We start from the raw sequence: 12,218 nt of genomic DNA, 5'->3' as shown, positions 1-12,218 counted from the left end.
TAGGTTAACCTTGAAGGGACATAAAAATAATTCAGATGTCTTGTTTTCCTGGACCCTTGGGCTACCTGCCTGCAATCCCCAGCTGCACAAACTCTTAGGGGCAGATGCCAGCACTTTGATGCATCTAAGGCTGAGTGCTAAAAGCCTTCATCTAGGATGCATATAACAAAATAACAGTAAACGATGAGGCAATCATGGAAAACTCAATGTAGTTAAATTAATAGAAAACTCCTTGGAAGCTGTGGTTTCTTAATGCACTAAACCAATGATCTCTAGTCAATAAATGCAATAATGCATGCATTTTTAGACAGTAATGTAACTACACCAAGCCAGATTATCAGGTCTATCGTATTCTGCTTTGTAAGCGACTTTCCTGGTGTCTACTCAGAGAGATGAAGGGACCACAGAGACCTGGCAGTGGGAAGAAATGGCACACAGACCAGTGAAGGAAAGGTGTTTGCAGAGCCCTTGACTGGCCTGCGGGTCTGGGTGTAGCATGTTTCTTAAAGTCTTGTTTAGGAATAATCAGCCAGCTCGAAGATGCAATCTAGCTGTTTTGCTTTGCTCCTGAAATGCAAAACAGCCGAGCTGGCAAATAGCAAAATGTTGTGAGAAGGTGCAGGATATGTCTGATGTGGTGTTTGACAGCGCTCAACATCGGTTTGGAAAAAAAGGCTGTGTGTTAGGAAGAGAGGGGTGATTATAACAGCAATGCTGCAAAATACCAAAGGCCAAGGTTAAAGACGTGTGTCTGGCTCCAGTGTCCCTTCACTCACCCGAGGCCCCACGCTCAGCCAGGCTTACGTGGTGGCTGCAGGGACGGTGCAACTCTGGTCTTTCCCGTTATGGTTTCAGTGACTCCCTTCAACCCAAGTCTAACACTGTGGTTGTGGACGAGGAAGAGAAGAGGGATTACTCACCATTACAATGATCATGGGCTGACCTTTTATTTTCCTTATGCCCAGGTTGCTCTGCTTCTAGAAACTCCATTCTCTGGGCGGAATTCACCTTTGCAATGGCTTTTCTGAAATCACTGGAGGCAAACCAGGCTTGAGCCTGGTCCTCTCTTGATTTCTGCTCTAGTCATGGCAAGTTTTGCACACACAGATGTATTTTCCTGTCCTTCATGTCTCCAGTAATGGGTTTCTGCCTCTTATTCACACCGGCGACCAGACTGGAGCCCAATGATAGCCACAAAGGCTGTCGTTCACTCCTGGCACTCCTGCCTGGTTTTAACAAGCTGTTCTCGTATGCCATGTGGTCAGCACAAACTCTGGATTAAAAACCAGCTTCATTTCCCAACAGGAGATAACCTCTTTCTCCTGGCCATAGCTTCTCAGAAGAATGAACACTGTTACTGGTTGAGTTCGTATGCAGAGGTGGATCTGAGTCCATGCTAGTCCAACTTGGTTTGGCTAACATTTGCTGTCTACAAAATGAAAGGAGAAAATTAAACAATTGCTCAAGCGTAGTTTAAAATCAATGACAAGATGTTACAAGTGATACTTTTTATTGATCCAAAATTACTGCTAGCATAATGAGTCCACAGTTTTTAAAATTGCTGATTTAATACTATAGAGGACTGTGGAATGAACCGCAAACCAGAGGGTTTCAAACAGGAGCTCAAACCCCCAGCATCCTAAGGAGGCTGATGGCAGCTCATTTAAAGGTTAGTTCTCCTGCATTTTGCTGCTGAGTGCTGGGCTGTTGGACCTAAATGAACCTGAATTCAAAGCCCACTAAAGCAGTGAGCATCTTTCTATCAGCTGTGAGACCATGCATCGGTCCTTACGTGTTCGTCCAGCACGGGCTCTCATTTTTTGACTGGCAGCAGGGAAAAATCAACTTGGTTTCTATCCTTTGTTAAATTCAAGTCGAAAGCTGAAAGTTTTGTAAACCTTCCCCAAAGTCAGCCTGGAAACATAATTTTTTAGTTATCAAATATGTTTTTAATAGATGCGAACTGAAAGTGGTTGTGAAGACCTAGGAACTAAAGCACACCCTATTACACTGTTACGGCTTCCCATAATCTTTGTCTCTGGTTGCAAAGCCACAGTTTTCTTTCCCTTCCCTTCCTCCAGGCACGAGCAGGGCGCCTGTCCCGTGCTCGCGTCACTCTTGGCTATCACGATTGCAAGCTTCAGTTCATGTTGTCGTGTGTGGCTGGATTACTGCTTTCCTCATGTTCATGTCACCGACACATACACTTTCCGCTGAACTGAGGCTCATTTACCATCTACTTGACTGACATCTAAATATCACTTCTCCGAGACACTCTGCGTCACTCTGCATGACTTTCTGGTTGAATGAGAACATGATCTTGGATTAGCTGACAACTTATATCTCTATTTATGTCTATATTTCTTTTGGATTCTTTCCTACCAGCTCCTGCAGACCCCAACAGCATTCTCCTCTGCGGGGATTGTACTTGCATGTGATTCCGGGTGTCATTTCCAATGAGAGAATTGCATGGCAGAAGGAAAAATTCAATTAATTGTTCATGTTGTCTCATGTCGTCCATGTTAAAACAAAGAAGTTACATCAGGTGTTGGGTTTTTTTCTGAGTAGTGAGTACTCAGGAACAAAACCCACCCAGATCTTAATTGTTCATCAAATTACTATAAGATTTTTTTAATGTGTAAAAGTGTTGCACCTCATGCTATCAGGCTTGAAACTCTTTGCTCATATTCCTCACCGAGTTCAACGCTTTCTTTTTTGCCTTTTGTGATTCTTGCAAACATTTGCAGCACATTTATTGTGGAAATGGAAAAGGGGCCCCAAAGAAAAGGCCCTGCTTTACTCAGTGATAGGCAACTGGTTTTACGCTGAGATCGGTGATGGGAGCAACTCAGCAGAGGATGAGGCACAACGAGATTTCTTTGAATTCTGAATATTGGTGTGTTGCTGATTCAGTTTTATAAAATTTATTTTTAAAAAAAGACCAGATAGTTCAAAGTATTAGTACTACTGAAATGCACTAGATTCCAGGAATATTCTTCTGTAAAATCAACTAAAATAAAGACCAAAAAAAAATCTAATTGGCCTATTTAGGATCAAATGATAAATAAAATTTCAATCTGGTCTCTAATCCAAGAAACACAGAATGAGAATTGCTTTTAAACCTTTGGCTCATTATGTACGATGATTTTGGTAGCATTAGTGACTGAGGCTTACATCCAGAAAGGTATTTAGGCACATGCTTGTTCCTAGATTCCTGTGTGGATTTGTACCTCTGATCTGATTTTCAGCTCTGCTGAACATCTGTTGGTCCCATGGGTTTCAGACAGACCCTGCAGGTGGGCAGCACACTGGAAACGAAATCCCCAGTACTTATCTGAATTAGAAATGCATCATTAATTGGAATCATTCTGCCTTTTCTAACTTGGTCGTGAACGAATTTTATTTTCTCTCAAATGTATCTTTCAATGTGAAATTGTTGCCCAGCCAGTGGCCACAGATAACCCTGCCCTGCAGCCCAGGAGATGCCCTCCCCGGTCCCTGGGCGTTGCATCAGGGCAGTGGTGCCTCCCCGGGATCGCGCGGTGCAACTCCGGAAAATGCTGCCTAAGCACCTTTCTCTCCCTGTAAATGTTCAACGTCTGGCAATGTAAAGTGACTTTGTAAAAATAGCACCTTCTTACTCAACAAATCTGCTCCCTGTGTGTCTTCGAGTCACGTCTTCTTCCTTTACTGACAAAAACGAGTGTCTGTTCCCGTCAGCGCGGTACAGCTGATATGGCTGGCGAAAAGGGAGCTGCATTTTGCTTTGCTTCAAATATCCACAGCTAAGTTCCGATTGAAGAACCTCGTGCCAGTTTTGAAGGGAAAGGAGGACTGTTTGGCTCTGAGTTTTAAGGTGGCGTTGCTGAGAGACAGAAAAAAAACAGGTCTTTGGTTGGTGACCTGGAAATCTGATGTGGAAATCAAAATTCCTGCAATGTTCTTCCCGCAAATTGAGTCAGAGCATTTGCAGCAAAACTATAAGTGGCTACTGCAACAGTATAGAGTATTGGGAATTAAATCTGCGTTTTTATTCAGTTTTAGTTTACCTATATATAAAATCTTGGCTGTACGTGCAAGTGCCTTGCACTGGTTGTCTAACCTCTATTAGTATATTTTAATAATCAATTGCTGTTCAGAAAATATCAAATTATCCAAAACTATTTGCAGTTTGGTTTCCCCAATGCTGTCTCTATAAAGTTTGCCCTTTCATAAAGATTCACAAAATCTTTTTGTTTTGCAATTTTCATGTGAAAATTCATCATCTTAATTTTTAATTACAAATTTCAGAATCTGGAAAATAATTAGAGCTGGGTCATCAGACTATTTCTCAGTGAGATCATCTCTGTGTCTGGAGAGATCTTCTTTTCAAACCATTATTACAAGGTTTTAAAGAAATGGGATTCTAACAGAAAAACAGCAATAAAATGCCATATTCTGAAGTTGTAAAATTTTGCTTTGCATGTTTGTGACACCCGTAGCAGACCTGCAGATAGATGTTAGCTAGCTTTTAGATCGAATCTTTACAGGATACAAAGGAGTTGCACATTTAAGTGTTCATATTTAAGTATCTAAATATGTGACTGGAAAAAGAGGAACTCTTCGGAATATATAAGAGGGGCAGATCATGTTTTAAGAGGGAGGAAATACAGGAGCTGAAGAAAGGGAAAGGACAGGTCTGAGCACCAGAAGTAAAGTGTTTCCAAGAAAGTTAAAAGTTTAAGGTAAAGGCTTTTTTTAATTGGTGTTTTCTTATTAGAGATAGGGGTTTGGAAGGCAGTTGTGAAAGAAAAGCTTCCTCGCTCATGATCGGAGCTGATCAGTGATTTAAGGAATCATAACCTCATTGTTTAACGTCATTCTGTCCCGCCAGCCCTGGCATCCCACAAGGGGCTTCTGTTTAAGTCCTCATTTTTTTCTCTCTCTTAATAATCATTCCCATTTCACTCATTATGGCGGAAACATTTCTACAATGCTTTCTTTAAAAAAAAAAAAAGAAAAAAAGAAAAGAAATACATATATTTAAAAAAAAAAAAAGCCAACAGCAAAACTACATCTCACTGCTGCTTGGAAGTGCTCTTGGTTTCTAATGGCTGGTGGGGAAGGACTGCGTGGTTTCCAGAATGACTCCTCCTGCTGTCTCCTTTTTGTCTTTGTTTCAACGTGTTTCTCTGAACAGTCAGAAGGTCAGTTTGAAAGATCGTGTCTTCTCCAGTCCCCGCGGTGCTGGCACCAAAGGGAAAGGCTCTCCACAGGCTCAGGGCATCCGGAGGTCCCCCAGTGCTGACCAGAGCATCGAGGACAGCCCAAGCAAAGTGCCCAAGAGCTGGAGCTTTGGAGACCGCAGCCGAGCCCGGCAAGCTTTCCGCATCAAGGGAGCGGCGTCACGGCAAAACTCAGAAGGTGAGGGCTTGGGGCACCATGCCGGACCCCAAATCCCCAGCTCGCCCCGACATCCTCTCCCTCCCCACCTAAGAAAGGCAGAGCTGCCAGCCAGGGTGCTTACATACGTGTCCTTCCCTTTCCAGTCCTTTAGCTTGGAGTATAATAAGAGACAAGAAAAACCCTGCTCACAGCCATGATAATCTTTATATTTATGTATATAGGGATGGAGAAAGGAGGAACAGTCAGGCATCTAGAGATGGATGAGAGCTGCAGTTGACATTGCTGGATGTCACCTTAACACGTCTTGGGAAATGCTCCCATCGGGATGCTCAGCAAAGATATCTCTGGTGCTTCCCCCTGGGATTGCTGTTTGTGATCCGACTTGCCTTTTCTTGCGTGACACCGGCATGGGAAATAGTAACGCGTTGTCTTTATTCCTCCCTCTCCCAAACCCCAGAAGCAAGCCTTCCCGGAGAAGACATTCCTGATGAGAACAAAAGCTGCAACTGCGAGTTTGTGACGGAAGATTTGACACCAGGACTGAAAGTCAGCATCAGGGCAGTGTGGTAAGAGAGGGAGAGCGGGGAAGCGGTCCGGAAAAATAAATAACAGGGAAAAAAAAGAAATTATAAAGTCCAAGCAAAGGTGGCAAATGCTGAAATGTCTGTGCTGCATACAGTTTTTCCCCTGGGTGGTGTGCCCTCCTTTACAGAAAATTCTGCCAGAAAGGGCAATTTTTGCTGAGGGAAGGAATAAATGGAGAAACAGGAAAATCCCCTGCAGGGATACATCCAAACAGTTGTTCTCACCAGCTTTGAGATTTAATGCTGACATTTTTTATAAAAGCGGTGCAGAGAGGACACTTGCACAGCTGATAGTCCAAGGGGCGTCGGGGACCCCCCGTCGCAGATGGGGCTTCAGCCACGAGCCCCTGCAATCACCTTTCCCTCTCCTATTGCTGCATCCTCTCCCAAACCCACAGGGTTGGGATTTATTCCATTTTCCTTCCAAAGCAGCTCCCTGTGGTGTTTTTTATCTGCCACTAAGCAGGTCAGGCTGCAGCCCAGGGACTATATTTTGCCTTTCCTCTCCATCTCCTGTAGCATTATGAGATTTCTGGTCTCCAAGCGCAAGTTTAAGGAGAGCCTTCGACCCTACGACGTGATGGATGTCATCGAGCAGTATTCAGCCGGTCACCTCGACATGCTCTCCCGGATTAAAAACCTTCAGGCCAGGCAAGAGACCCCTCTCTTTGCTTCATTTTTTCACTGTTTTTTGTTCATTGTGGAGGTATTGCCAGGAGAGAGACACTTTCCTTCGCAGCTACAACTTATTGTCTTTCTTCCTAAGAGAAAGCCTCAAGGCAAACATCAGTGCTTGTGGCTGGAACCCGCAGGGATGAGCAGGACAAGGGCTGCAAGCAGTGATGTTATGCCACTAAACTGCCTTAGTGCCCACCCCAGGACATACACACAAGAATCACGGCCTCATCCTCCTACTTTACTTTGGGAGTTTCTGTCGTTATAGTATATCCCATAGGTAAGGCAGGGGCGTATCTCTGTGGTCCTCCTGGCAGGATAGCAAAGGTTTGGTGCCCCAGCCTTAAGGCTAATGTAGCTGATTTGGTACCTTTCTGGGAGTGACACAAAATAAAATCTGGCCTGCTGGTTGTGACCCTGCTGCTGTCGGCAGAGGGGACAGCGAGGAAGCGGCGGCTTCCTCCCGCTGTTAGGATGCTAAGCTTTTTTAGGAGGAATTCGGCACAGTCTGCCGAAAATATGTGCAGATGGGGATTTCTCATCCAAGCCCACCGACGCAGGTGTCGTGTAGCCAAGCTGCATTTCAACTTCTGTGCTCAACTTATAGGGGGAGATGAGTTAGTTTTAATAGGGGAAGAAATGTGAAAAAGGGACGAATGGAACCGAGAAGGGCATTTAAAATTTAATTTTCTCCTGCAAAAATACCCAGATGAATTTGGTCCCCTGAGCAGAGGATCTGAGCTAAACCTTTTTGTCTGACCACTCCTCGCTCAGCCCTGATGTCCCACATTGAAAATGAGACCCTAAACCCCCAACACCCTCCGGCTGTGTCAGCTCAGCAGAAGTAGCCCCAGTTCTGCTGAGCTCAAAGGACACCCAGAACAGAGGCAGGCCTTGGCCATAGGCTATCTCCAGTCAAAATAATATACCATTTGGTTTTACACTTGGAGAATGAAAGTATTTCCCTTGATGGCTGTGGCAGCCCAGCTTCTTCTGGAAGCCATTGGGGAAGTTTTCCTTTAGTTTCAAACCCGTCTAGGTCCCTGGCAGAGTCAACAAATGTGCAAAAAAATGTGTTTGGGTGTGCAACCAGCTTATACGAACCCCAGGACTGGAATAGGAAAATTGTCATAGGAAAAAGAGGAATCTCTCTTCTGTCCTTAATCTCTCAGAGACCATTTTAACTCTGCTATTTTTGATGTTCAAGCAGCAGAGGTAACTTTCTCAGCAATGCTGCACGCTGTGCGTTTCCCATTTCCAGAAATGCAGCCAGGAGGTAAATTCTCCCTTGCGATGTAGACTAAAATATCCTGGAGAATTTCCTCTCTTTGAGCCTCTCACCCCCATTCAGTATGAATTCAATGATTATAGATCCAAGATGTGTAGCTGAATCTGGAGGGGGAAGAGGAGGAGGAGGGGAGTGATATTTCCTAACTTTAATAACCTGAAACGAGAAGCCTCCAGGCTGTCTCCGCAGTGTGTAGCGAGCCACTGAGGTTGTCATCTCCACTGGCCCCAGGTGGGACACCTGAGTTTTCAACACCCCAAGCTGGTGTGGCAGATTGCCTCACCGTCCACCCAAGTCTCCCATTGCCAATCCTTCAGGGTGATGTGCTACAAAGACAAAGTAGTTTGGTTGGCTGGGTTTTTTGGGGGGTTGGGGTAAGGAATTGCAGCTTTCAAAGGCCAAACTGAATTCTCCTCTTAGCTGTACACATGGGACTGCAAGGCTAGAGTTGCTGAGGCTGGACTAGGCTAGGGCTGCCATCCACCCCATTGCAGGGAAGTCAGGAAGACCAGGAGCTGCTTCAAAAGTGTGAAGTACCTGGATTTGGGATCCAGGGCTACCAGGCGGTTTCACTGTCCCCACCGAGCAGGAGATCAGTGATGGTGACAGGAGCAGACACCCTTGGGGTTGTCCTTTGAAGCACTCATCATCATAACCAGATGGGCACCAAGAGGTCCCATGGCTGGTCATCTGCCCAGTACAACTGGAAGGGGCACCCTGTAGATGAGATGTGTGCCTGGGGTGGCCGTGGCCAACACTGGGGCATGACCAAGTGGCACTAGAAGTACAGTACACCCCTACGGTGGAGCCCAGGGAGGTTGTCACTGGGCACCTTGGAGAACAGATATTTTTATTTCCTTTTCCTTCAGCAATCAAAGCCCTGTGTTCTCCCTGCCAGCTCAGCTCGGCAGGGCTGGCTGTGACCTCCCGTAGCCAGGGCTTTAGTGGATTAAAGCTGCATTCAAGCAAATTTCTGGGGTGTTTACATGCACTTTCCTCTTTAATCATTAATGCCTGTCACTGTGTCTGTAATGTGCTCTTTTCAGTGTTGTGTTCACACTGTCTCGTGTCTCATCCTGACACCTTGCCAACCATGGATGTCTCCCATTCATTGAGTTATACAGTCCCGCAGCGTATCTCGCCGACTCCCAACAGCTCATGCTTTTCTGAACTAGCTGAGGATGTGTTATCTAGCACTGGAACTGAAAGGAGAATGAATATATGTTGTTTCATATCCAACCGCCTCAATGGGATATTGCTACACATATGCAAATGTATTCGAGAGGGTAAAGCATGTTGCCTATTATATCTGGGGCGGGGGGATCTCCTAGTGATGTTTCAGTGGTGCCTAAATCTCCAAATCTTACCCCGGGATGGGTAAGACTGTGGCTTTCACCGACAGCCAGGTGGTAGGAGAGAGCCTTCTGTTTCCAGTGGAATATAGTTTCAAATTCTCTCTCTTTTCTCTCTCTGTCGTTCTGTTTTTCAGTTGTTTCTTTCTGCAACTTTTCTGACCAACTTTTCTCTATGTGTTGCTTCATTATGCATTTTGCTGGTGTCTTTTTTCTTATTTACTTTGCCAGGATAGATATGATTGTGGGTCCCCCACCCCCTTCAACTCCCCGGCATAAGAAGTATCCAACCAAAGGACCCATGTATTCTTCCAAAGAATCTCCCCAATACTCGCCTAGGTTAGGATTCACCAAAATGCCGCTTTCTCTGGATTTTTCATTTGCTTAATGTCAAACCCCTTTCATGCCAGTTATATGACGGCATTTATCACTTAGCAGTGCAGCTTGCTAAATCATGACTCAGAAGGGCTTGCTACTCTGGGTATGCTCTGATTTACTTTCAGTAATGAGCTTTCACACTAGGCAAGCCAAAGGAAAAAAAAAAGGGACATTCATACAGTCATCAATAACCATCAGTTTCTTCAGCTAGTGTATTTTCAGTCTTCTTCTAAGTGTTAGAAAGCAAAATTATATCTTTGTAAAATCTCATATTTTATCAGGCTATCTTCAAATGTAGAAGGTGGAATATTTACCCACAAAGCCAATATAAACTGAACGATCTACTTTCTAAAAGATGAAACACTCCACACACAAGCAAAGGAGCCTCCGCAGCTCTTTGTACTATGAAATGAGTTTACTTCAGTGGGCAAAGTAAGAATGAAGTGTTTCAGATCCGATGAACACGGTGGTCTCTTTTTCTTGCTGATGCAACTCTACGGACCACGGAGGAATAAATTGTGTTAAAATATTACAACCACGGGACTCATATTCAAAAAATAAAAAGATCTTGATTTTGCAAGCAAAAAGAAGAGCAGGAGTCAAACCCAGCCCTCAGTCACGCAGCGAGATTTTTCTCATTGCCCTTATTAAGTTCTCTCCTTAGGTAAAACCGTACCTGAAGCTGATGCCATGAGGAACATAGTCTCACTGAAGTTCCCATTTTAGGGCATTCTGAGGTCTGGTCAGCAGGGCAATGAGCTGAGCTGTATTTTCACCTTGTATTGAGACCGCTGGAGCCTAAGGCAGGTACAAATATTTGCCAGAAAGTCATTTTCCATGCACAAATAGTAGGTGCTTTTTAAATGCAGCAAGCTTGGCCTCAAATATTTTTTTTTCTAAATGTACTTGCCTTCCCTAAGAGCTAATACGTGACAAATCTCTCGATTTTTATTTAAGTTGCTCTGAGTAATCTTCACTAGAGGAATGTGGGTAAGAGGGATATTGAAAGCTTACCTTTTCCCACTCAGCTAGCTCTAAGATTAAAAAAATAAGAGAATTTTTCAGAAGCCCCAAGCTTTATGCTTGGAAACAAGTTGCTCTCAGAAAAGCATTTTTCCCATTTCTCCTCCCTGCCAAATGATGAGGCCCAAAACTAGTCTTTAAAAAAGAAATAACTTTCTTATCTGCAGAAACATTTTGATTTTAAAATAAAAATACATATTCAAATGGATTTTGTTGTATTTAACCTATAAGATTAAGTGTGCAACAAGCCTTTACTAGAGGCAAGATTTTCATGTGCAAGCTTGTGCCTTGCACCCAGAAAAGGTGATTGATGGGTGCTAGGGGAGGCGGCCTCAAACTGGGATATTTATTTTGTTCAATCCAAGTTTGTTGCTATATGAGCTTAATGTTAATGACTTTTCCCCCGCTGTTTTTACCATTTCTAATACTGATGGCCAGATTAAAAATCTGTTCGCATATGCCCATTAGGTTCCTGGGACATTAAGACTTTTTTTAATAATTGCTCCCTTTTTTTAATGAATTTTCTCATTTCTTCTTTATTGAGCTGTGGCTGAGAGGCTCCAGAAAGCAGCAGAGTACAGAAGGCTGCTGAAATCTCTGCTCCCACCCATTAAAAGGCTTAAGCTGTGCGTCATTTTTGGCAGCTGCATCCTCCCACAAACACCAGTGGGACTTGTGAGGTGCTCGAGGTGTCCGATGGATGGGAACCAGAGCTCTGAGCAGCCCCAAGCCCAAATCCAAAAACTCTGGGTCAGGCTCTGCTGCTAATATGGCCTTCATCATCTCAGCGCCACGTGGGTCCATGCCGTGGGGACACGTGCCACGGGGTCCCCATGGGCTGCACCAGCCTCTCCTTTTTAGCCTGCACCCCCCTGTTTTAGCCAAATGCTGCCCAGAGAAACAAAACTGAGTGATGTCCCATGAGCTATCTCGACCCCGTGGATTGCATTGTGGTGCTCTAGTGACAAGGGCTCAATTCAGCCAAAAGATTTCTGCAAGTAGCTCCCAGCAAAGGTGGCTGGATACTAGTGGGTGTCCACGGCTGTGTTTTGGCTGAAGGTGTTTGCTCCGTGCTGTACACACAGAGAATTTGGATTAAATTCCCTTGATCAGCTGATTTAACATTGAATAGGTGCAACCTCAGCTGTAATTTTTAGACAACAGATATTGGTCAAAATAAGTCTAGAGCAAACTTTATTGCCAAATGAGGAGGTAAGTAGCCAGTCCTGTGACATGGATGAAGGGGGTTTGGCTTCAATGCCTGGATTGTGTACAAAAAATTATAAGAGATAAAGAAAAAAAGAAAAGAATTGAATATATATTCCCAAACACTTCATTTTTATCTCATTTGAGCCGTTTGACCTTTTGATGTCTGCTTCTGGCCCGAGGGTGACATATTACACCTCTTTGCATGCACTGTTAGCATGAAGCATAATGAAGCATGAGAAAACCTGCACTGTGGCTGATGCAAGACTTTACATTTTTTTTGTATCATTAGAAAGAAGGAAAGATATCAAAGTTCACTTGAAAGAG

The 12,218-nt window shown here is 44.2% G+C and overlaps 1 protein-coding gene across 6 annotated transcripts in view; it reads left to right on the top strand.

The window, feature by feature from the left end:
* KCNQ2 (potassium voltage-gated channel subfamily Q member 2) overlaps nucleotides 1-12,218 on the top strand; it is a 67,802-nt gene that overhangs the window by 50,810 nt on the left and 4,774 nt on the right. For 3 of the 6 annotated variants that reach the window (XM_050907248.1, XM_050907249.1, XM_050907247.1), the window contains 3 exons: nucleotides 5,180-5,403; nucleotides 5,843-5,951; nucleotides 6,489-6,620. In XM_050907248.1, the coding sequence (XP_050763205.1) occupies nucleotides 5,180-5,403; nucleotides 5,843-5,951; nucleotides 6,489-6,620 (465 nt within the window). Of the gene's footprint in view, nucleotides 1-5,179; nucleotides 5,404-5,842; nucleotides 5,952-6,488; nucleotides 6,621-9,515; nucleotides 9,624-12,218 lie in introns of all 6 variants that reach the window. The other 3 variants (XM_050907246.1, XM_050907245.1, XM_050907250.1) reach the window with 2 other exon arrangements.

This window comes from Gymnogyps californianus, chromosome 17 (assembly GCF_018139145.2).
Source record: "Gymnogyps californianus isolate 813 chromosome 17, ASM1813914v2, whole genome shotgun sequence".
Lineage (NCBI taxonomy): Eukaryota > Metazoa > Chordata > Aves > Accipitriformes > Cathartidae > Gymnogyps > Gymnogyps californianus.
Note: the sequence above shows the minus strand (reverse complement) of the source record. Positions and strands in the feature narration are given on the sequence as shown.